General features: G+C 45.9%; 1 protein-coding gene across 1 annotated transcript in view; it reads left to right on the top strand.

The window, feature by feature from the left end:
• Positions 1–12,470: 12,470 nt before the first annotated feature.
• The window catches only part of MUC21 (mucin 21, cell surface associated), a 37,460-nt gene continuing 23,498 nt past the window's right edge, over positions 12,471–26,432 (top strand). Inside the window, exons 1-7 of the mRNA XM_080996090.1 lie at positions 12,471–13,537; positions 15,368–15,481; positions 15,816–15,908; positions 16,427–16,515; positions 17,456–17,623; positions 21,941–21,976; positions 23,010–23,083. Coding sequence (XP_080852216.1) covers positions 12,493–13,537; positions 15,368–15,481; positions 15,816–15,908; positions 16,427–16,515; positions 17,456–17,623; positions 21,941–21,976; positions 23,010–23,083 — 1,619 coding nt within the window. The 5' untranslated portion in view covers positions 12,471–12,492. The remainder of the gene's footprint in view (positions 13,538–15,367; positions 15,482–15,815; positions 15,909–16,426; positions 16,516–17,455; positions 17,624–21,940; positions 21,977–23,009; positions 23,084–26,432) is intronic.

The raw sequence follows: 26,432 nt of genomic DNA, 5'->3' as shown, positions 1-26,432 counted from the left end.
AATTACCGCCCAGTCAGTCTGACATCAATACCAGGGAAGATTCTGGAGCAGATGATTAAGCAAACAGTCTGTGAGCACCTAGAAAGGAATGCTGTGATACCAATAGTCAGCATGGATTTCTGAAAAATAAGTCATGTCAGACTAACCTGATCTCGTTTTTTGACAGAATATCAAGCCTGGTAGATGAAGGGAACGCAGTGGATGTAGCCTACCTTGATTTCAGCAAGGCATTTGACAAGGTGCCTCATGATATTCTTGTAAAGAAGCTGGTAAAATGTGGTCTTGACTATGCTACCACCCAGTGGATTTGTAACTGGCTGACTGACCGAACCCAAAGGGTGCTCATCAATGGTTCCTCTTCATCCTGGAGAAGAGTGACTAGTGGGGTGCCACAGGGTTCTGTCTTGGGCCCGGTCTTATTCAACATCTTTATCAACGACTTGGATGATGGACTCAAGGGCATCCTGATCAAATTTGCAGATGACACCAAATTGGGAGGGGTGGCTAACACCCCAGAGGACAGGATCACACTTCAAAACGACCTTGACAGATTAGAGAACTGGGCCAAAACAAACAAGATGAATTTTAACAGGGAGAAATGTAAAGTATTGCACTTGGGCAAAAAAAATGAGAGGCACAAATACAAGATGGGGGACACCTGGCTTGAGAGCAGTACATGTGAAAAGGATCTAGGAGTCTTGGTTGACCACAAACTTGACATGAGCCAACAGTGTGACGCGGCAGCTAAAAAAGCCAATGCAATTCTGGGCTGCATCAATAGGAGTATAGCATCTAGATCAAGGGAAGTAATAGTGCCACTGTATTCTGCTCTGGTCAGACCTCACCTGGAGTACTGTGTCCAGTTCTGGGCACCACAGTTCAAGAAGGACATTGACAAACTGGAACGTGTCCAGAGGAGGGCAACCAAAATGGTCAAAGGCCTGGAAACGATGCCTTATGAGGAACGGCTAAGGGAGCTGGGCATGTTTAGCCTGGAGAAGAGGAGGTTAAGGGGTGATATGATAGCCATGTTCAAATATATAAAAGGATGTCACATAGAGGAGGGAGAAAGGTTGTTTTCTGCTGCTCCAGAGAAGCGGACACGGAGCAATGGATCCAAACTACAAGAAAGAAGATTCCACCTAAACATTAGGAAGAACTTCCTGACAGTAAGAGCTGTTCGACAGTGGAATTTGCTGCCAAGGAGTGTGGTGGAGTCTCCTTCTTTGGAGGTCTTTAAGCAGAGGCTTGACAACCATATGTCAGGAGTGCTCTGATGGTGTTTCCTGCTTGGCAGGGGGTTGGACTCGATGGCCCTTGTGGTCTCTTCCAACTCTATGATTCTATGATTCTATATGTCAAATAGGGGCACCCTGCAGGGTCCCCGTTGGGTTTGTGGCATGGCCCTAGCCCACATCCAAGCTACGGACAGGAGCCACACACCCTGATCCCTTTAACAGGATACTCTTATTGAGGAGGGGTAGGCCTCTTATTGAGGAGGGGTACAACCTTCCCTCCATTAAACGCTTTCCCAATGCCCAAGCTTACAAAGTTGTGATGATTGCTACAAGGTAGGCAAAAATCAAATGGCTGGTGCCAATCTGTCTAGTGGAAAAATTCCTACCCGGCCCCACCAATATGGCAGCCAATATGGCGGTCCATAGCAAAGTTGCTGTTATAGCAACGCATAAAAGCAGGGCGGGTGGGCTGGGAGATCCAGCAAGGAGGCGACTGGAGGAAGCCCTCCAGCCATGCAGTGGTTAAAACAGCCTGCATCCAAGCCCCCAGCTGATTGGACAACCAGGCATGTGACACAGCTGGGAGTCAGTGCAATGAGGGCAGCATCCGTCTTCCCCCCAGCTGGATCACTGAGAAGTCCCAGATGCTCAGCCGCAACACCGCCCACCGGGGAAGGTGAGCAGACCTGTTGGACAAGATCTCAGTAGGAAGGACCTCCTTTCTCTCTACTTCTATCAGGACTCATTGACAATGTTTGCATGTCATGATAAGCTCAACCATGGTTCAGTAAGAATGTGCTGGTTCTCAGGGAGGCGATTACAGCCACTTTCCCCCTGCCTGGGCTTTTTAGCTCTGTGTGCGATGGCAGCTAAACCAAGTTTGGCTTAGCATGTTATTCAAAGTTGGGATCACGATTAAAGTCTTTGCTCCTTAACCAAGGTCCAGCTGATAGTTAGAGGCCCTGGTGAAAGAGGAGGGACATTAACCACAACCCATGGTTCGGATAGCATACTGAGCCAAACCATGGCCTAACTGCTGACCTGTACTGATCGAAAACTCCTGGAAAGGAGAAACAAAGCAAGTGTGAGCTGGTACAATAGTGCAGACATCGCAAGCTATACTCTGGGTTAATGTATGTGAATCTGGTCATAAATTCCCTCAGGACAAAGAAGTTCACTTTGTAATTGTCCTGGGTACAGTACAAAGAACCACTCACACACCGGTTTCACAACAGATGCTAAGAATAAGAGTACAGAACTGTTACTAGTCATAAAATCTAAGAGTAAAATAGAACATCGAACTAACCCTTCATAAAACATTGGAGTCAAGTTACAAGAAAGGAGAGTCCAACTGAACATTAGGAAGAACTTTCTGACAGTAAGAGCTGTTCAGCAATGGAACGTGACGGACTCTCCTTCCTTGGAGGCTTCAGAGCAGAGCTTGGATGGCCGTCTGTCATGGATGCTTGAGCTGAGATTTTCACTGGAGACTAGAGGCCTTTTCTGCGATACAAGGTATGTAAAGGCTGAGCAGCGTCAACACAGAGTCTGCACTGTGAAATCTTGTGTGTGCCCCCCTCTCTGGCGCCATCTGTGGAAAGATAACAAGGAAGGTGCTAGGTGGATCACTCTTAGGAGGGTGTTCTACTGTTGGGGTGTAACCCCCCCAAGGCCCTCTCCCCAGTTGTGTCAGGCTTCGGGGAATCAGCTCCCCCCCCCCAGCAGTAAATAAGAAGATCAAATGAAAGAAACGTCTTACCAGTTAGGTTCTTTAATAATCACAGCAAGAGACAAAAGAACATGTCTTTGCAGAATGGTGGTGCTCCCAATTAAGAGTCACTCCTCCCTCCATCCCTATTAATCTACATCACTCCCACATCTTGTAATCTGAGCTTGTACCCTCTGCACTTTCTGTTCTAACAGTTTCTGAGCTCTCTGTGTCTTTGGGTAAGGGGGTGAGAGCCATCCAGAGACTGTGAATCTGTTCACCCTCTCTCTTCCAGTGTTTCTTCTCCTAGCTGTTCCCCATCCAGTATTTCCCAGCTTCTGCCTTCTGAACTATGCCCCTCTGCAAACCACTGTTCCAAATCTATACTGTCCTGCTCCTTAGAAGATTCAGGATGAGGGGGAGGGGGTGGCTCCCACCATTCTTCCTCAGCGCAGTCCTCCTCCTCAAGGTCCCTGACAAGTTGCCATCCACAGGACCCTCACGTGAGGACAACAAGAAGGTTATAATGATCTCAAATATCACACAGGCTCATATAATGTATATAGGACATGTAACCTTCACCATTCCTCCATCCTCTTTTCATTGGTGCACCCCTCCACCCAATCACCGCTTTAATACCTTGCACCTGCCACATCCAGTCCTCCACCCCTCTGACTTCTGCTACAAACCACCCTCTGTTACCACCTTTCAAAGCCTACTTATGTAGACAATGTTCAATATTGGCAAGAGCTCTTGCCCCATCATTTAGGACTCATGAAAGTCACTAAATCAACTTCCCCTCAATTGATTGCCAAGGACAACATGTCTAAAAATAATCAGATACAGGGCCTGTGATGAGGCAGATAAACAATCCAAGGTATATTAATCGTTCTTTCCCAGCCCAGTCTTTTGTGTACACTTCATTAGGCCCAAAAATACATGACATGAGCTCAGCAGGCCACACCTTCTGATCAAAAGGCGATGTTACAGCTTTGGAGCAACACCTGTAAGCCCCAAATGAGGCATGCTTCAAGTGCTTCAGAAGCTATATAAGGCAGAGGAGTGTTCTCAAAGCACTTGGCATCCAGCTGCAGCAAGCACAATGAACGGAATACAAAAAGCATCCAGGGTTGCATTGTGGATTATATTTGCTCTGAGCATGCATGTGGCGGAAGGAGGTAAGGTGTTTTGTTCCCCACCACTACCATGATTCTGGGCTAAGGGTGCAAGGGACTGTGAATTGCAGTTCTGATTTTTCAAACATTACGTTTGGTTCTCCATATTTCTGCAGCAATTTGCAATATATATTTTTAAAAGCCGTTTGAAAATTCATCAGCATTCTAGTGTGCTTTTCTAGTACGCAGTTTTTGACTAATGCACACATTTCTGCTAGCAATTTCCCCTAATATAATGCATTTGTGCGTGTAATTCATTTTTACACACTTTCCCCATAATATATGCACTTTTGTAAGCACAGGTTGTATGAAGAACTGGATTGCAAAATTCAGATAAGTGTGAATTTCAAAGGATGACTGTATTACAGTTTTCATATTGTTTCAGGAAATGCAGACTTGATAGATATGGCAATCTGAATCAAATTTCTCCCCCTGCCTTATCTGGGACCTATCATTTCTGTGTTGCATTCTTGGTTTTAAAAGTGATCTCTGTTGTCTACTAATTTCCTAAGTAAAATAGCTGACTAGACTTTGAGTCTCTGAGTCTCCCTGTTGATAAACCTGTTGCCCTGGCAGCCCCCGGACAGAGAAGGACCCAGGAGAGGGGATCAGTGAATCATGGGGTTGGGCACTGTCCGCAAGGCAGGAGCCAGGGGAGGAGGGAGAGTCAGGGCAATCCGAGATGAAGGAAGGTGAGCCAGATGTGGCAGAAGAAGAAGAGGCTTTTCAGCTGACAGACGGGGCAGTAGACTTCCCACCTTCCCCTGCCCCACTGACTCCTAGAACCAAGAGGAGCATCAAGTGGGAAAAGCAGTGGTGGTATCCGTGCAGGAGAAGTCTCAGCTTGTGGGCGCACAACCCATCATAAAAGGGTATATAAGCCAGCAGTGGGACGCGGGTGGCGCTGTGGGTTAAACCACAGAGCCTAGGACTTGCCGATCAGAAGGTTGGCAGTTTGAATCCCTGTGACGGGGTGAGCTCCTGTTGCTCAGTCCCTGCTCCTGCCAACCTAGCAGTTCAAAAGCACATCAAAGTGCAAGTAGATAAATAGGTACCACTCCAGTGGGAAGGTAAACGGCATTTCCATGTGCTGCTATGGTTCGCCAGAAGCAGCTTAGTCATGCTGGCCACATGACCCGGAAGCTGTACACCGGCTCCCTCGGCCAATAAAGCGAGATGAGCACCGCAACCCCAGAGTCGGTCACGACTGGACCTAATGGTCAGGGGTCCCTTTACCTTTCCCTTTTAAGCTAGCAGTGGGGCAGGGTCTCCCTGTTGTTGCAACTGCTCTGTAGTTCCCAGAACTGTGGACAGCTGCCTTGAGGCTAGAAGTGTGTGTACACATCCAGAACACAGTGGAAGCTGCTATAAGTGCTTTTCTTGCCAGTAAAGAGGTAGCTATCAAACATGTGGCTTCCTTGGCTTAGGAGGGCCAGGGCAGAACATAGCAACTGTGGCTAGTAGGTGTCGATAGCTTTATAATTCCTTAAATTTATCTAACCCTTTAAAAAAAGTTGTTGGCCCTCACAGCATTGTGTGGGAGGGACTCCCATGGTTTAACTGTTGTGTGAAGAAGTCCTTTCTTTTCTCTGCCCTCAATCTTCCAACTAGCAGCTTCATTGGATGGAAGCTGTTGGGCGACCCTTAAACTATTTGTACTGCTGGTCTGGGCCTGCTGGGAAAGAGAAGCTGGATTGATCATGGGTTCTCTATGGCTCTCTACCGTGTATGGTGGACTTTTCTCGAAGCTTTTAAGATTCTAATGTGAGCATTCCTCTGACCTATAAAAAAGTCGATGGCTATAAACCTCTGGTGAGCCCATAGTTTGACTTGTCAATCATGTAAAAAATATAGAATAATAGAATTGGAGAGTTGGAGAGTTGGAAGGGGACCCCCCCCCACACACACAAGGGTCAACTGGTCCAACCTCCTGCAATGCAAGGATCGTAGCTAAAGAATCTCTGACAGATGGACACCCCATCTCTGTTTAAAAATATCCATTGAAAAGAAGTCCACCAGCTTACAAGGTGGAATGTTCCACAGTTGAATAGCTTTCACCATCAGAAAAATCCTCCTAATGTTTATTCGGAACCACCTTTCTTGTAACTTGAAGCCATTGGTTTGAGTCCTACCTTCCAGAGCAGAAGAAAACAAGCTTGCTCCATCCTACATCATGTGACAGCCCTTAAGATATTGGAAGACAGCTATCCTATCTCCTCTCAGTCTCCTCTTTTCCAGGCTAAACATACCCAGCTCCTTCAAGCGTTCCCCGTAAGGCTTAGTTTCCAGACCCTTGATCATCTTGGTTGCCCTCCTCTGCACACGTTCCCACTTGTCAACATCCTTCTTAAATTGTGGTGCCCGGAACTGGACATAGTATTCCAGGTGTGGTCTGACCAAGGCAGAATAGAGTGGTACTATTACTTCCCTTGATCTGGACACCAGACTTCTGTTGATGCAGCCTAGAATCGCATAAGCTTTTTTTGCTGTTGCATCAAACTGTTGACTCAGATTTCTCTTATATGTCATACATTATATATTCGGCCCTATATAATTATCTATTATTTCTATTTTATTTAGCTGCTTTTGATTGCATAGGCTTCCTTTTTCATCTCTCATTCAAAGTTATTTACTCTGAGGTGTGTTCGTCCTTTAACCTTTATTTCTTTTTCATCCTTTCATCTCTTTCTTATGTGTATTGGCCTTCTCAATCTGCTTTCTCCTGGCCCTACACACCCTTCTTTTATCCCCAGTAGTGTCTCAGAGGTAGAGCTGAGGACTGGGAAGAACTTCAATTTAGCCCACCTTTAACAGCAAACTCACCTAATCTGCATTTCCCAAAACAATATGCAAACCGAAGCACAGCCATTCTTCAAAATTCCCACTGCTTCAAATTTTGCAATGCAGTTCTCCAGAGATATCCTGTGCACAAAAATGCACATGTTGTTGTTGTTGTTTAGTCGTTTAGTCATGTCTGACTCTTCGTGACCCCATGGACCAGAGCACGCCAGGCTCTTCTGTCTTCCATTGCCTCCCGCAGTTTGGTCAAACTCATGCTGGTAGCTTCGAGAACACTGTCCAACCATCTCGTCCTCTGTTGTCCCCTTCTCCTTGTGCCCTCCATCTTTCCCAACATCAGGGTCTTTTCCAGGGAGTCTTCTCTTCTCATGAGGTGGCCAAAGGATTGGAGCCTCAGCTTCACGATCTGTCCTTCCAGTGAGCACTCAGGGCTGATTTCCTTCAGAATGGATAGGTTTGATCTTCTTGCAGTCCATGGGACTCTCAAGAGTCTCCTCCAGCACCATAATTCAAAAGCATCAATTCTTCGGCAATCAGCCTTCTTTATGGTCCAGCTCTCACTTCCATACATCACTACTGGGAAAACCATAGCTTTTACTATACGGACCTTTGTTGGCAAGGTGATGTCTCTGCTTTTTAAGATGCTGTCTAGGTTTGTCATTGCTAAAACTGCACATATACCAGGTAAAGTGTGCATATAAATGTAGGCATTAGCTCAAAGAATATACAGGGTGTTGTGCAGTCTTCCTTCCCCATTCCCCAGGGAGATTTTGCTGAGAAATAGCCTCAGGAGTCATGGGAATTTCCTTTTGAAGCTGCATACAACACACTCGACAATGATGCATTGATGCCAAGTTCCCCTCTTGTGTTGATAACTTGTGGTGGTAATTGCTGGACGGAGTCAGCTAAAGGACAGCAGCTACTGCTGCTTTTAGGTTGCGGCAAGTGATGGGAGGAGATTAGAAGGAAGAGAATCCTGAGGCTGACCAGCAGCCCCTTGACTTTATGCCCCCACTACTTTTGCAGAAACGAAAAGGGAAGGGTTTGGAACAGGAGGTGCAGAGCTACTTTTGGTTCACTTAAGATCCTTGACTGGGGAAAGTGCTTCCAGTGCCGTAGAAAGTACCCTTCTGAAGGATAAGGTGACTGGGCAAGATATCAATTCAGAATTTATACAAGATGTCAGAAGGGAGATATTGAAACAGGTCCAGATAACATCCCTTATCTTTATCAAAAAAAGGAGATTATGTGATTACTATAGACTGGAAAGTATAAACTAGGCAATAGATCAAACCCCAGAAACTATAATACTATTTGTTTAAAATGATTATAAACATCATTCATCTTCACAGGAATAAATATAGGCAATATCATTAATAGGCTATTACCAACAGCAGAACTGACTAGTAGAAATTTTAAGCCAACAACCCCCAAATCTGAATCCACTATGATACCAGAAACTACCAAGCCTGAAACCTCTCCAACTTCAGTTACTACAACAACTTTAGATACTACAACAAACATGGACTCCACAACTCCCACAACTGAATCAACTACAATGCCAAAAACTACCAAGCCTGAAACCTCTCCAACTACACTTACACCAACAACCTTAGATACAAGTAGCCCTACAACAACGATGGACTCCACAACTCCCACAACTGAATCAACAACATTTCCAGAAACTACCAAGCCTGAAACCTCTCCAACTACAGTTACTACAACAACTTTAGATACTAGTAGTCCTACAACAACAATGGACTCCACAACTCCCACAACTGAATCAACTACAATGCCAGAAACTACCAAGCTCGAAACCTCTCCAACAACAACTTTAGATACTAGTAGCCCTACAACAAAGATGGACTCCACAACTCCCACAACAGAATCAACTACAATGCCTGAAACTACCAAGCCCGAAACCTCTCCAACTACAGTTACTACAACAACTTTAGATAATAGTAGCGCTACAACAACGATGGACTCCACAACTCCCACAACTGAATCAACTACAATGCCAGAAACTACCAAGCCTGAAACCTCTCCAACTACAGTTACTACAACAACTTTAGATACTAGTAGCGCTACAACAAAGATGGACTCCACAACTCCCACAACTGAATCAACTACAATGCCAGAAACTACCAAGCCCGAAACCTCTCCAACTACACTTGCACCAACAACTTTAGATACTAGTAGCGCTACCACAACGATGGACTCCACTACTCCCACAACTGAATCAACTACAATGCCAGAAACTACCAAGCCTGAAACCTCTCCAACTACAGTTATATCAGCGAATTTAGATACTAGTAGCCCTACAACAAAAATGGACTCCACGTCTCCAACTACACTGAATCATCCCACAACTGAATCATCTACAATTCTAGAAACTACCAAGATCAAAACCTCTCCAACTACACTTGCACCAACGACTTTAGATACTAGTAGCCCTACAACAAAAATGGACTCCACAACTCCCACAACTGAATCAACTACAGTGCCAGAAACTACCAAGCCCGAAACCTCTCCAACTACAGTTACTACAACAACTTTAGATACTAGTAGCGCTACCACAACGATGGATTCCACAACTCCCACAACTGAATCAACTACAATGCCAGAAACTACCAAGCCTGAAACCTCTCCAACTGCAGTTATATCAACGACTTTAGATACTAGTAGCCCTACAACAAAAATGGACACCACATCTCCAACTACACTGAATCATCCCACAACTGAATCATCTACAATTCTAGAAACTACCAAGCTCGAAACCTCTCCAACTACACTTGCACCAACGACTTTAGATACCAGTAGCCCTACAACAAACATGGACTCCACAACTCCCACAACTGAATCAACTACAATGCCAAAAACTATCAAGCCTGAAACCTCTCCAACTACACTTACAGCAACAACCTTAGATACTAGTAGCCCTACAACAACGATGGACTCCACAACTCCCACAACAGAATCAACAACATTTCCAGAAACTACCAAGCCTGAAACCTCTCCAACTACAGTTACTACAACAACTTTAGATACTAGTAGTGCTACAACAAAGATGGACTCCACAACTCCCACAACTGAATCAACTACAATGCCAGAAACTACCAAGCCCGAAACCTCTCCAACTACAGTTACTACAACAACTTTAGATAATAGTAGCGCTACAACAATGTTGGACTCCACAACTCCCACAACTGAATCAACTACAATGCCAGAAACTACCAAGCCTGAAACCTCTCCAACTACAGTTATATCAACGAATTTAGATACTAGTAGCCCTACAACAAAAATGGATTCCACAACTCCCACAACTGAATCAACTACAGTGCCAGAAACTACCAAGCCCGAAACCTCTCCAACTACAGTTACTACAACAACTTTAGATACTAGAAGCGCTACCACAACGATGGATTCCACAACTCCCACAACTGAATCAACTAAAATGCCAGAAACTACCAAGCCTGAAACCTCTCCAACGGCAGTTATATCAACGACTTTAGATACTAGTAGCCCTACAACAAAAATGGACTCCACGTCTCCAACTACACTGAATCATCCCACAACTGAATCATCTACAATTCTAGAAACTACCAAGCTCGAAACCTCTCCAACTACACTTACACCAACGACTTTAGATACCAGTAGCCCTACAACAAAGATGGACTCCACAACTCCCACAACTGAATCAACTACAATGCCAGAAACTACCAAGCCCGAAGCTTCTCCAACTACAATTACTACAACAACTTTAGATACTAGTAGTCCTACAACAACGATGGACTCCACAACTCCCACAACTGAATCAACTACAATTCCAGAAACTACCAAGCACGAAGCCTCTCCAACAACAACTTTAGATACAAGTAGCCCTACAACAAACATGGACTTCACTACTCCCACAACTGAATCAACTACTATGCCAGAAACTACCAAGCCTGAAACCTCTCCAACTACAGTTACTACAACAACCTTAGATACTAGTAGCCCTACAACAACAATGGACTCCACAACTCCCACAACTGAATCAACTACAATGCCAGAAACTACCAAGCTCGAAACCTCTCCAACAACAACTTTAGATACTAGTAGCCCTACAACAAAGATGGACTCCACAACTCCCACAACTGAATCAACTACAATGCCAGAAACTACCAAGCCCGAAACCTCTCCAACTACACTTGCACTAACGACTTTAGATACAAGTAGCCCTACAACAAAAATGGACTCCACAACTCCCACAACTGAATCAACTACAATGCCAGAAACTACCAAGCTCGAAACCTCTCCAACTACACTTGCACTAACGACTTTAGATACAAGTAGCCCTACAACAATGATGGACTCCACAACTCCCACAACTGAATCAACTACAATGCCAGAAACTACCAAGCCCGAAACCTCTCCAACTACACTTGCACTAACGACTTTAGATACAAGTAGCCCTACAACAAAAATGGACTCCACAACTCCCACAACTGAATCAACTACTATGCCAGAAACCACCAAGCCTGAAACCTCTCTAACTACAGTTACTACAACAACTTTAGATAATATTAGCGCTACAACAACGATGGACTCCACAACTCCCACAACTGAATCAACTACAATGCCAGAAACTACCAAGCCCGAAGCCTCTCCAACTACAGTTACTACAACAACTTTAGATACTAATAGCCCTACAACAACGATGGACTCCACAACTCCCACAACTGAATCAACTACAGTGCCAGAAACTACCAAACCTGAAACCTCTCCAACTACACTTACACCAACAACCTTAGATACAAGTAGCCCTACAACAAAAATGGATTCCACAACTCCCACAACTGAATCAACTACAATGCCAGAAACTACCAAGCCTGAAACCTCTCCAACTACACTTACACCAACAACCTTAGATACAAGTAGCCCTACAACAAAAATGGATTCCACGTCTCCAACTACACTGAATCATCCCACAACTGAATCATCTACAATTCTAGAAACTACCAAGCTCGAAACCTCTCCAACTACACTTGCACCAACAACTTTAGATACCAGTAGCCCTACAACAAAAATGGACTCCACAACTCCCACAACTGAATCAACTACAATGCCAGAAACTACCAAGCCCGAAACTTCTCCAACTACAATTACTACAACAACTTTAGATACTAGTAGTCCTACAACAACGATGGACTCCACAACTCCCACAACTGAATCAACTACAATGCCAGAAACTACCAAGCCCGAAGCCTCTCCAACTACAGTTACTACAACAACTTTAGATACTAATAGCCCTACAACAACGATGGACTCCACAACTCCCACAACTGAATCAACTACAATGCCAGAAACTACCAAGCCTGAAACCTCTCCAACTACACATGCACCAACGACTTTAGATACAAGTAGCCCTACAACAAAAATGGATTCCACAACTCCCACAACTGAATCAACTACAGTGCCAGAAACTACCAAGCCCGAAACCTCTCCAGCTACACTTACACCAACTACTTTAGATACAAGTACCCCTACAACAAAGGAGGAATACACAGCTCCCAAATCTGTATCCACTACAATGCCAGAAGCCACCACTGCTGAAACCACCCCAACTACAGTCATTCTGATAACTGAAGTTAACAGTAGTGCTGCAACCAATTTGGCTTCATCAACTCTAAAATTTGAATCCACTACAATTCCTGAAACCACCACTTTTAGAACCTCCCCAACTACAGTCTTATCAACAACTGAGGCACGTAGTTCTACTACAGCAACGATGAACTCTACAAGTCCCACATCTGAATCCATTGTAATTCCAGTAGCTACCAGTTCTAAAACCTCCCGAACTACAGTTATACCTACAACTTCAGATATTAGTATCACTACAACAAAGGTGGACTCCATAAGTCCCAAATTGGAATCTACTACAACGCCAGAAACTACCACCCCTGAAACCTCTCCAGGTACAGTCCTATCAAGAACTGATGCAAGCAGTACTACTACAGCAATGATGGACTCCACAAGTCTCAGATCTGAATCCACTGCAACTCCAGAAATTACCATTCCTGAAACCTCTCCAACTACAGTTGCACAGACCATTTTAGATAGTACTACAGCTACAATGAAGATGGAGTCCACAACTCCCAAACTGGAATCTACTACAATGCTTGAAACTGCCCCTGTTACAGTAATAGGAAGAACTGATGCTAGCAGTGGTGCTTCAACAATTTTGGAGTCCACAACTCCCCCATCTGAATCCACAATACCTGAAACAACCACTTCTAAAACATCCCCAAGTACCGTCATAACAACAACTGCAGTTGGTAGTATTGCTACAACAAAGTTGAAGTCAACAACTCCCAAATCTGAGCCCACCACTACACCTGAAGCAAGCAACCCTGAAACCTCTGCAGCTAGTACGAGTAGTACTTTTACAACAGGGTTAGACTCAACAGTGACTGAAAGAACCTCTCCTGAAGCCTCTACCACTACCGTTATATCATCAACTGTACTTAGCCGTTCTGCTACAACAGAATTGGGATCAGCAACTCCCTCATCTGACTCCACCACAACACCTGATGCAACCTCTCCTCAAGGCACAAGTACCTCAATGCTGACAACAGGTTAGAGTTTGTTTTGTTTATTCAACATAACTTTGCTTTGCTTGCTCATGACCTATCCTTCAAGTGTTAGTGTCTGAAAGATGTTTTGACTCACCAAAACGGAGGCTGCTGTTGGGCTAGCTCCAGGTGGTAGGAGGGATGCAGTGAATATAAGGGGAGCGCAATAAACTCCCTTGTCATGGTTGGAGCATTATCTGGTCAAGTTTGGACTAATGGTTGGACCATTATCTGGTTAAGTTTGGACTAATGGTTGGACCATTATCTGGTTAAGTTTGGACTAATGGTTGGACCATTATCTGGTTAAGTTTGGACTAATGGTTGGACCATTATCTGGTTAAGTTTGGACTAATGGTGGCATCCCCACCTGTAAAAGGTGGTGGTCTGTTCAGATTGCCTGTCTTTGGAGACTGATGGAACCTGATGTGTTCCAGAAAGCTCTGGGGGATTTTCCAAAGCTGAAAGCTGGGGATCTTGTCAAAGCCCTTCTCTTCTTATATGGTGAGTAGAAATGGACAGTTGACATGATCCCTCCAGCGTTTTGGAGCCTGAGCAGCTCTTTGGTAATCTGAGGGGCTTCGGACTGTGAAACAAGCTGGGTGAAGACTGGAGAGCAGGTGGGACAAGTCACGCTGTAAGCTGACCTAACACTGGTAAGAACACACAATAGTGTCTACCATGTGGCAGTGTGGGCTGTGAAAAAGGCACATTTTGCAGCTCGCATGGCGTCCTCTAGTAGCTGGCTGGCGGACAGTCCAGCGGCTACTGACTTCCAGTGTGAGGAAGGGACCTCTGGAGCCCTTGAAGACCTGCTGTGACTATCTGGCTACTTTGAGGATAAAATTGCTCGACTTCAGAGAGATGTTGACTCTCCATTTGTTGCAGCTCTGATTGAAGTACCCAGTACTGCAATCAATGGTGTATTGTAATATTAGTTTTGCCTTATGTGGGCTAAGTGGTGGTGGCAGTGCATCCGACCATGTGCTCCCTTGACCCCTGTCCCTCCTGGCTTACCAAATTTAGCAGAGCCAGGCTGACTGGTTGGATCCAGAGTGTGGTTAATGCTTCGCTGAGTGAAGAGGTGGTCCTTGCTGCATTGAAAGAGGCAGTGGTGTGACCACTCCTAAAGAAACCAGCTCTGGGCCCTTTAGCTATTGGTCCATTGCCAAGGTGATGGAGAAAGCCATGGTGGGGTAGCTGCAGGCATCCTTGAATGACACAGATTATCTAGATGCATTCCAGTATGGATTCAGGGCTAGCTATGGAACTGAGTCGGCTTTGGTCGACCTGATGGATAACCTCTGCAGAGAGTAGGACAGTGGAGGTGCAACCTTGTTCCTGCTTCTTGATCCCTCGTTGGCTTTTGATACCATTGACCATGGTATACTCCTGGACCGGTTCTAGGGAATGGGAATTAGGGGACACTGTATTACAGTGGTTCCAAGCCTACCATCAGGACCAAGTCCAGAGAGTTGTAGCATTGGGGTTTCTTTCTGTCCTCTGGCAGCCGTGTTATGGGGTGACCTTATCTCCAGTGCTATCTGATAGCTACATGAAGCCATTGAGAGTGGTCATTAGGAGTTTTGGGGCAAGGTGCCATCAGTACGCTGATGACAGGTCTGTTTCTCCAGACATCTGAATCAGGAGACACTTGCAGTCCCTGGGCCACTGCCTGGACACAGTGGTGAAATGGATGAGGAAAAATCAAAGCAGATCACTTTACACTGTATATGACTAATTCAGATTACCCTACTGTTACTATTACTATTACTATTACTATTACTATTACTATTACTATTTCTTCTACTCCTATGACTGTTTTTATTTCTCAAGTTCAACCCACCTTTGGCAGTGTTCCTACAACAGAGCCGAAATCAGCAACTCCCCTGTCGGAATCCACAACACCATCTGCTGAAGCCACGCCAAGCACTCTTACACTAACAACAGGTAAGAATTGTTGTTTCTTAAATATTTCTTTCTTATGATCCTATACCTCAGACAAGAGTACCTAAAAAATATGCCAAAATAAAATGGATCAAACACGTCCATTTCAAGCTTCATATATGGAAGCAAGTTTTCACCTGTTCACCATCCAAGCTACTACTGCTTTTGTGGCCAGAAACAAGACCTCCTGTTGTGTTACTACCACAACCATGCCAGAAATAGCATTTCTTGGCAGGCACAACAAGGATGATACCGTGTTGAAGAGCTGGGGAACACATTCAATGAGCACAACAGAACGCACAGCAGAAATTAACATGGCAATACATTTGTTCAACAGCTGGAACTGCCCCCACTGGAACATCTGGTGCCAATGGTGTGTCTACCACAAAATCATCAGCAGCAACGTCTCAGTCAGCTATCACTACTGCTGGTAAGTTTATTTCATTCAAGTATATTGTCAAACAGTGACAGTGTTCTCAAAGCTACCAGCATGAGTTTGTCCAAACTGCGGGAGGCAGTGGAAGACAGGAGTGCCTGGCGTGCTCTGGTCCATGGGGTCATGAAGAGTCGGACACGACTAAACAACAACAATATTGTCACACGCTGCCCCAATCTCTGAGCGGTGTGAGATTCCAGGGGTTCCAGGTGCTTACCCAGGGTTAGTGTTTTCTTTTGGAAACGAGGCACAGCGGAGACTGTGGTGTCTTTAGGATATATGGTTTATTTACACTTATATACAACCTGAGCCTATGATGGAGGGGTTGCCAGCATCACACTCCAAGCAGGTCTTGCTTTCTCCATAGGCACAGCCCTGGATTCAAACAGAAATCAGCCATCGGGCCTTGCCTACTGCTGGGCGTATCCCAGTCATATCTAGGCACATTCCTTATCTCCAGCTACTTCAAAGACACTTTTTATTTATGCTTTCTCTTTTCTTCAACCCAGCAGGAAATAAATTCCCACAATGGGCTCTTCCTCTCCTCCTCGGCCCAGCCGTTGTGCTTTGTGTCGTGCTCCTGATGTGCATCGGATGCATGGTAAGGGTGGGGGAAGTTGCCATCTACAGAAGATGCTGTGGTGGGCATGAGGGACCGGGATACGTCAGAGGAATATGGGAGGGTGTTAGAGAGTCAAAGTTTCTTTTTCACCCATATGGTGCAGCTCCAGCTAGAAAAAGCCAAAGTTCCCAGACAAAAAGACATCTGGTGAAAGTTGTCTTGGGTAACAGCTATATTCATTTCATTTCATTTCATTTCATTTCATTTCATTTCATTTTATGCATAGATAATACAGTGGTACCTCAGGTTAAGAACTTAATTCATTCTGGAGGTCCGTTCTTAACCTGAAACTGTTCTTAACCTGAGGTACCACTTTAGCTAATGGGGCCTCCCGCTGCCGCCACACAATTTCTGTTCTCATCCTGAAGCAAAGTTCTTAACCCGAGGTACTATTTCTGGGTTAGCGGAGTCTGTAAGCTGAAGCGTCTGTAAGCTGAAGCGTCTGTAAGCTGAAGCGTCTGTAATGCGAGGTACCACTGTACATATATACATACATACATACATATATACACACACTGCCCATCTGGTTGGGTTTCCCCAGCCACTTTGGGCGGCTGCCAACAAAATATTAAAAATACAATAAAACAGCAAACATTTTTTTTTTAAAAAAATCCCTAAACAGGGCTGCTTTCAGATGTCTCCTAAAGGTCAGATAGTTGTTCATTTCCTTGTCATTTGCTGGGAGGGCGTTCCACAGGGCGGGTGCCACTACCAAAAAGGCCCTCTGCCTGCTTCCCTGTAACCTCACTTCTCGCAGTGAGGGAACCGCCAGAAGGCCCTCGGAGCTGGACCTCAGTGTCCGGGCTGCATAATGGGGGTGGAGATGCTCCTTCAGGTATACTGGGCTATCACCAGTGTTGACCGATTCCTGTTTGTCCTCTGGCTCACTCTCCCTTCCTTGTGTTGCGATCTCTTGCAGGTCATCTACTGCCTGCAGAATCCTGTGTCTGGGTCTTACAACATCTACCAAACCCACTTTATGCGCCAGAGCATCCAAGATTTCAGCTGGAGGAGGAGGAACAGCCAACAGAGGGTTCAGGCGTCCCTGGATTGTGAAGATATCAGCCAACAATTCCAGCCAACAATGGTTGGTTCCAACAATTATGGCTTCTTATAGCAAGGGTCTCTGATGTCTTCCCGGCACACTTTCTGTGCTGACTTGGTTAAACCTTCAGTATCAGGTGATAATTTATTGAGAAGCTCTTATGGTTAGCAATAGCCCCAACACACATATTTATTATTATTGTTATTTATTGAGAAAATCGGTACTGCTCCGAACAGCAATTGGTTCCAGCTGCTAACAAGCAGTGGCAACTACCTCTAGGTGGCAGCAGTGAGAAAGATGTAAGTGCTAAAAGGGCTCGCTTCCAACCGACAAAGACTTAAGGTATTTTTGTTAATGTAGGGGATATAATAACCGATTCTGCAATGTTTGTATCACACATTCAGGTCTGTATATCACTGTGTATTGTGCATAAATTAAAGAGCTTTAGAGGGTTATTTCATGGGAAGCAGTGTCCACACGGCTTCCCGAATAAGGAGTAAATCCCCATGGGAAATTGTTGCATGCTTAAGGTTTGGGATATTTGGTTTCTCAGACATCAGTACCACATAGCATTTGCATAGTGCATTTTAAGTGCTTTGCATGTTTTATCCTGGTAGTAGTCCTGCTGCAGCAGCCCTGTAAGGTAGGTCAGTATTATTAGCCCCATTTTGCAGATGGGGGAGCAGGGACTGAGGCTGCAGGAACTGTGGCTGAGGTGAGATTCGTGCTGGGGACCCACCAGCGCAGACCTCACATATTGTGGTACTATAATAAACTAGTTCTCATGTGTCTAGAGCAGGGGTAGGCAACCTAAGGCCCGGGGGCCGAATCCGGCCCAATCGCCTTCTCAATCCGGCCTGCGGACGGTCCAGGAATCAGCGTGTTTTTACCTGAGTAGACTGTGTCCTTTTATTTAAAATGCATCTCTGGGTTATTTCTGGGGCATAGGAATTTGTTCTTTTTTCCCCAAAATATAGTCCGGCCCACCACAAGGTCTGAGGGACGGTGGACCAGCCCATGACTGAAAAAGGTTGCTGACCCCTGGTCTATTGGGTTCAGTTTATGTACTAATAGTCTAGACTCCATTCGCTGGATTATATGATCCAAACCTTTGAGGTACTGAACAATACCATCTTACTAGGACTTAGTTTGAAGTCCATTGCACCATTGCCGGAAATCAGCCTCCATTGAACCTAGTGGGGCTTGCCTCTATGGTAAAAATGCACTCTTAAGGACATATCTTTCTGACAAAAATCATTTTAAAATATAGTATTTTAACATTTTCTCAATTTGGGCAGTTCATGAGGCATAGACTAGAGGCGTTGTTCATTTTGGCAGAACTGGGAACTGCACTAAACAAGTATTAGCTAACGATTTCTCTGCAAGTTGTAGTTTTTCTGTGTTTCCATTTATTGTAAAGTCTTGGGGTGGGAAATCAAAGCAGCAAAAATAAATAATTTGGTTCTTTCATTTGTCTAAGTTCTACTGGCTCTGCCTTAATATCCCGTCAAAAATAGGCACTAGCTTGTAAATTCCAGTTGTAGACATTATAGAATACATAGAAAGAAAATGTGTACCCTGCCCCACTCTGCGATCTTGTCTTGCGTGGAACTGCTGCTCAAAATACACAATTTTGGTCCATTATTCCAGTGATGGAATCCATCATTTCAGTGATGGAAGCACGGCACACGCAATTATCATATTAATAACAACTGAAACATCAAAGCCCCATCACAGCTAACGTTAGTCATAATTAATCCCCAGTGAAATCAACGGAAAACATTAACAATATCTAAAGCCCCAGTGGGATATGTATGCTTACTTGTAAATAAGTCCCGCAGAGTTCAGTGGCTCTTCCTTCCAAACAAATATGGATCAGGGCCAAATGCTGAAATTCTGATATCGAAGAATGAAAGACTATTCAGCAGATGTTAAAGGCCTGGAGATTATTCACACTTGAAAATTACAAAGGAGAAATTTGAGGAGAATTTGTGGGGGCAGTTTCGTTTCATTTTAGTCTCTGGCTCGCTTAGAGTACTGTCGTCCTGTTTAGCTTAGTGTGGCTGAAATAACTGCGTAAAGATCAGCTTCACAGGGGATGATCAAATGAAATAAGGAGGACGTGCTTTGCTAGCAAAGGCACATTTTCTGTTTCTACTCTGCCTGTTCCTAGTCACTTCCTGTTGTGACTCCGAGTCCCAGATATTTCAGCCCCCCAGCACCTGAACACAGGAGACACACGTGACCTCGCTTCCCACCCTAATTCCACCTTGTGTTTCTAGCCAGCCTGGTGACAGAGCAGGACAAGTAAGTGCAAATCCACATAACAGAAAAAGAAGAATTTCTTGCTAGGGTGTCACTAAAGTCAAGTTATGAGGATGCCAGACACTTTGCAAATGGTTTACAAACAAGGAAAGAATGTATTATTTAGAAGGCGGCACCCATGACCTCAATACGTCATTAGAACAGGGCTAGGTAACATGTAGTCCTCTAGATGTTTGTATTTTTATTCAAAGCGGTTTTACTCGAGTAGACCTACTGAAATGAATGGGACTGATTTGGCAATGTTCATTAACTTGTATGTATTTTTATTTTATTTCATAAAACTTATACACTGCTTGATTGTTACAAAAAAAAATCCTCAGAGGTTTGCAAAAAGATAAAACCATAAAATGGGGGGGGGGGGGTTACAATGCATTAAAACAAACAATAAGTTAAAATGCTAAAGCAGATTAAAATTCACATCAGCATTTCTAAGCATCTGGGTAGGCTTGTCTAAACAATAATGTTCTTAAAGGTAAAGTAACCCCTGACTGTTAGGTTCAGTTGCAGACGACTCTGGGGTTGCGGTGCTCATCTCGCTTTATTGGCCGAGGGAGCCGGCGTACAGCTTCCGGGTCATGTGGTCAGCATGACTAAGCCGCTTCTGGTGAAACAGAGCAGCGCACAGAAATGCCGTTTACCTTCCCTCCAGAGCAGTACCTATTTATCTACTTGCACTTTGGCGTGCTTTCGAACTGCTAGGTTGACAGGAGCAGGGACCGAGCAACGGGAGCTCACCCTGTCGCAGGGATTCGAACCGGCGACCTTCTGAGATCGGCAAGTCCTAGGCTCTGTGGTTTAACCCACAGCACCACCCGCGTCCCTTAGCAGGCGCTAAATGCCAGTGGACCTACTCTGAGCAAAATGTGGATGAGTACTACTCAAAGGAATCAAATCCTACAAAATCCTGGGAGAATAAGTCCATCGTCATTCCTCTGTGGAATCCTAACCATGTTATAATCCTAACCAGTTTGTGCCTCAAGAGGAAGGGAATTCCATAGTCAGGGTGCTGCTACAGAGAAGGCCCTGTCATGCAGTGAGCTGTACCTGCCAGTGGGGCAAGGAGATTCCCCTGCCCGCCCGCCTGCCTGACCTCACCACCTGAGCAGGCTGTTATGAGGGAAAGGGTCTCCATCCTACAGGGGTGTAGGAAGGGGGGCAGGGGGCGAGCCACCCCGGGTGCCATCATGGAGGGGGGTGACAAATTATCAAGGAAAAAGTACTGCCCTACTAGGGTGGTTCATAAAAAAACTTTTTTGTGTGTGAAAATGCCTGCTCCAAAGGTCTTATCTTACTACACATGGGATTATATAGCTATATCTGAAATTTCGTGCATATCAGTTAATATCTTGACCCTCCTCCACGAAAATAACTGTTTACGTGGCCGTTTTCATATGTCATGAAGGCTGAAATTTCAGTTCAGTGGTGCCAAAACACAATCCATCCTCTAGATTTAACTATCTGTCCACAGTCGCCTCCTTGTTATCAGAGGCCCATAATCCACATTCCTTTGTAAGAAAATATGAAATAACGTAAAACTATTTTTGCAGGCAAAAAAAAAAAAATCAATGGGGGGGGGTGACAAGAAACTTTCTGCACTGGTTACCACCTGACCTTCCTACACCTCTGCCATCATATACCTACGTCCCAAGATATACAGGGCTGGCCATGTTAATGCCAACACCTTGAATTAGGTCTAGTAACATATAGACAGACAGTGCAAGTTCCACAGAACAGCTGTTACATTGGATACTGCAGAAGTACCAGATAGTACCATGCTGGTTGTGTTCTGTGCTAGCTGCATTTTATGGACCACCTCCAGCCCAACGTAAAGCACATGTCAGAAATCTAAACAAAAGATTCTAGAGAATGCAAAATTGTACCCATTATATCTTCGTCTTCCTTGGACTACAACATACATAAGCCCTGACTATTAGCTATGCTGGTAGTAGCTAAAGTCCCACAACAGCTGGAAGAGACCACACTGGCTACCAGTATGAGTAGCCTCTTCCCCTCCCCTCTGTTTCCTCCTTTTAGGTCCTGTCAATTCCCAAGATGCCATCCATTTCCAAGGTACGTTCTGAAGACACACGGCCTTCTCTGTAGTGGCACCCTGACTATGGAATTCGTTGTGAAGACCCACAAGGCTACCACTTTGCTGCATGTAAGCCTCCTGTGTCTGGTCAGTGCCCAGCTGGGAGACCACCTGGGAACCACATGTACAGTGCCTTGGGTTCCATGGCATAAACATAAGAAAATAAGTAAATAAATATGTTCCTTAAGGCCAAGGGATTTTTAAAAGAACTATGTGAATACACAATACTCAGAACAAACAGAACCACCACCATAGCTAGCATTACTCTGATTTCAGAGAACCATTGCATCAATAATTCTGTTTCATTTATTCGTGGATATTTCAGCATGGGACTATAATCACAGCAAATTCTGGGATCTAGCACAAAGCCTGGTAAGAATAGAAATCCGGAACTTTTTCCAAACCCTTACAATATGTCACTTCCTGGTAGGGAACAGCTGCCTAAAATCTCTTCCTCAGCTACCCAGTATGCATAGGTGTTTGCAGAAATAATGTTTTTAGGGGATGGGCAAGGTCTATGACGCGTAACTACAGCTTGTTGCCTTTATACGACTGAACCCCACATACCAATCCGTGGTGTTGAAAGGAAGCAACAAGATACAATGTTGGGCTGTGCCTGTTGGTACTGTATGGGATTATACATTTCAGAACGATCTTTTAACAAATGGCTTTATTTGTCCATTTAACAATTGACAGAGCTGGGCCCTGGAAAGACATAAAGCTTCAGTCTGTTCATTGAACAACAAGACCGTAAGACTCTAAGCCAAATTTAAAACAACAACGTAAAGCCAAACTTTTATACAGAAACTGCCTGGGCTGTGGTGAATGCCAGATGTGAAGTCTGAAACCAGCCAGACTTCTTTGTCAATGCTTGTCTCCCATTCACTTAAAGCGAAATATGATACAAAGTCGGTCATTCCCTAAATGAAAACTGGAGCCTTTCAGGGTCTCGGTCAAAGCAGCCAATGACACCTCTTATAAATTTGTCCTTTGACTTTTCTCCCTGAGCAGTCAACAAACACAAGCCAGGCAACTAAACTTCGCTTGTTGTGGAATGCAGCCATGTCTTCACCCTACACAAAGTGGTAAAAAGATCATTCAGTTGCGTATGTTGTCACTGGGAGGGAAAGTGCTGTAAAAATGCCCATTGTGATAACAGAGTGTGGGCTCGTCCACACTTCGCTCGGGTCCGTAACTTCTAGGCATGGGTCCAAGAGGTTTTCCCTTTGTCCCACCATGTCATGGGGAAATGTTCCGGTGGCTTTAATTGTATAAACTGCACATCACTTACATTGTTCAGGTCATTTGCACTGAGATTAAGGGCTTATCCACATTTAGCTTTCCTCCACTCTTTCCAGGCAGGGCTCACAATTTAAAGCTCCGTGTCCGAGTGCCCTTTTTTGAATTGGCATTTGCTCTGGTTCAGCTTTAAAGAGCAGGTTTTCAGGGGCTAAAGCTCAGGACAAAAACAAAAACCACACTCAGATACCAACAAGCATGGACCAATGCCTGGAATCATAGAATCACAGGATTGTAGAGTTGGAAGGGACCCCAAATGCCATCTAGTCCAGCCCCCTGCAATGCAGGAACCTCAACTAAAGCATCCATGGAAAAATCACTTAGCCGACTCCAGGGTGGGCAATGGTGGCAGCTCAGCATGAGGACCCCTGGGCAGAGGAAAACAGCCTCCTCACTACATGGCTGGCCATTGGACTTGACCTCAGCCGGACTGCAGGGAATGGTGGGATAGCCTGCCAACATTCAAATTGTAGCCAGCCAATTGGGGCAGATAGTGGGGGCGGGGCCTCGGTGATGGACGTGAGTGAAGAAGTCTCCCCTCTGGTCCACCGCTGGAGGATTTCAGCTGGCTGCCTTTGAGGCCAGCATCACCCTGGCCTCAGGCAGATGTGATATCTCAGGGAACCCTGGTAAAGGCGTCTGAGTGGGAGTTTCTGTCTTGAAGCCATATGGAAAGCAGACAGGCCATAGAACTTCCAATGGCTGCCAGGGGAGGGCCGGCTTAGTTGACCTGCCTCTCAGGGGGGCCCATAACCAGGCAGTGCCCTGTTCAAATTTCAGCCATTAGGCAATGACAGCTCCCCACATCAAATAGGGGGCGCCTTTTGCGTGGTCGTGCGCAGCCCCCCAGATCCCAGGGCGGCTCCCAGTAGTATGGGCTGTTTTGCCCTCTCCAGGCTGGATACCTGGAGGTCTCCGCCTACCTCAGCCTATCGCCCAATCCCGCCTGGGGAGGTGTTGCCAGGGGATTGGCCAGGTAGGGGGAGGGACCGCCCTGCCCACACAACAGAAGATGAATCTTACCTGCAAAGCATCCGTTGGCTCCAGAGCTTCTCCCACCCTGCCCTCCCTCAGTGAAGTCTCCTTTTGCAGGTTAACCTCTTCTCCACAGGTACGCGGGCGCTGCTACGTCATGGTCGCTGTTGAAGGGCCGGAAAGGAATTTTCCCGCATTGGCAGGTTTTGACTTCCCTGTAGCAAAATGTCACAACTTTGGTGGTTTCAGGCCTTGGGCAGAATCCTTTAGTCTGTCTTCCTAAATGGGCGGGGCGTGAAGCGGTTACCCACGCCCCCCTTGCGGCGGTGATCCCAGGGTTCCCCGTTAAAGGGGTCTTGAGGGGAGGCATTGGCCATACGTCGAGAGGTTGTCATTGCTCTCCCCTGCGACGGTGGCGAAACGGGGGGCGGGCTCTCTGCTTGAATAAATGTTCTCCAGAGCCAGCCCAATCCCCACACATTCTGGATAACCCTGATGTCTCCCAGATCCCTGGCTGGGGACTGGGAAGGATAAACACCCAATGCCTGAGCCAAGATCTCCCTACATCTGAAACTTAATAAAGTTGTGGCCAATTTTAATCCCATAACACATTGTCTTGAGTCATTATTCCGCTCGGGGGTCACCTGGGGTTGGGGGAGACTCCGCCTGTCCATGCAAAAACCTGGTGTCGTATTCACACCCAGTGCCTGAGCCAAAGCCTACCTACGCCTGTACTTAATAAAGTTGTGGCCAATTTTCAATTCCAGAAAGCTGTTGTGTCTTTTTGCTCCACCTGCCAATTCCATATTCTTCAGCCCCCAAGGGGCACACTGCGTGTGGGTCTGCAAAAAGTGAGTCTAAAGGTTAAGTGTGTACAAATCCTGTCTTTAGGATGAGCAGATATGTGCTTCATTTCTTGCCATGGTTGGTAAAGTTAAAGGTACCCCTGACCAACAGGTCCAGTCGTGACCGACTCTGGGGTTGCGCGCTCATCTCGCTCAAGAGGCTGGGAGCCGGCGCTTGTCCGAAGACAGCATCCGGGTCACGTGGCCAGCGTGACTAAGCTGCAGCTGGCAAGCCAGCACCAGCGCAGCACACGGAAACTGTTATGTAGTGTAGTTTCACCCTGGGCCAACAGGGGGATACTGTATATAGTTTTCACTCAGGTCTGTAGATAGTTTTCACTCAGGTCCGCGGCAGTTATTTTAGGCGGGAACTCTGGGCTGTTGTGGTTACAATGTTGACAGCCGGCTGCCTATAAATACAGGCCGGCTGAGCTGTTCGCAGTTAGTTCTATTCCAGCTTACCATAATAAAGAGCTACTTGAAGAAATCGCTGTGCTGGCTGCTATGTCAACCCACCACCTAACACTGGCGACGAGGATGGGATTGATGGACATCAGAGCACAGCCAGATGCGGCCAGCCTCTGAACTGAGCTGAATCACTGAGCTGAATCACAGAGCGAAATCACTGAGCGAAATCACTGGGCAGAACCAATTCAGAGCTGACTGTTCTGGCTAGAGCACTGTGTTCCATCCATCGCCCTTCACGCCGGCATCGGAATCATGGCTTCACTTGTGCCTCTACCGCCGTTTGCGCCAGCCTCTGAATCATGGGACTCCTACCTCGCTCGGTTCGACTGCTACCTCCAAGCCAACGAGCTGACAGAAGTATCACAGGAGCGGAAGCGGGGCCTATTCCTCAGCCTCTGTGGGCCTGAGGTGTTTGAGACGGCCCGAGCGTTGGTTGCGCCTGAAGCAGTCCAGGCAACACCATGGGACACGATCCAAGAGAAGCTCCGCAACCACTACGCACCAAAGCCGTCCAAGATTGCTGCCCGCCATGCGTTCTACCACCGGAACCAGGCAGAGGGGGAGTCAATCAACAACTACACCACCGCCCTGCGACAGGCTGCAATGCACTGTGAGTTCCGAGACTTAGACGATGCCCTGATGGATCGAATCGTCTGCGGGGTCCGGGACATCCATCTGCAACGGCGCCTCCTAGCCAAGCCAGACCTCACGCTACAGAAAGCCATTGAGGAGGCTGTGGCCTCAGAAGCTGCTGAACGCTCCGCCCAGGAGATCCGCAAGTCCAGCAGCCTGCGTCTTGCTAGGGAGCCAGTTCCGGTGCATCATGAAAAGGCCAGCAGTGAGGAGG

The sequence above is a fragment of the Podarcis pityusensis genome (genome assembly GCF_964106645.2).
Source record: "Podarcis pityusensis genome assembly, chromosome: 2".
NCBI classification, from domain to species: Eukaryota; Metazoa; Chordata; class Lepidosauria; order Squamata; family Lacertidae; genus Podarcis; species Podarcis pityusensis.
Note: the sequence above shows the minus strand (reverse complement) of the source record. Positions and strands in the feature narration are given on the sequence as shown.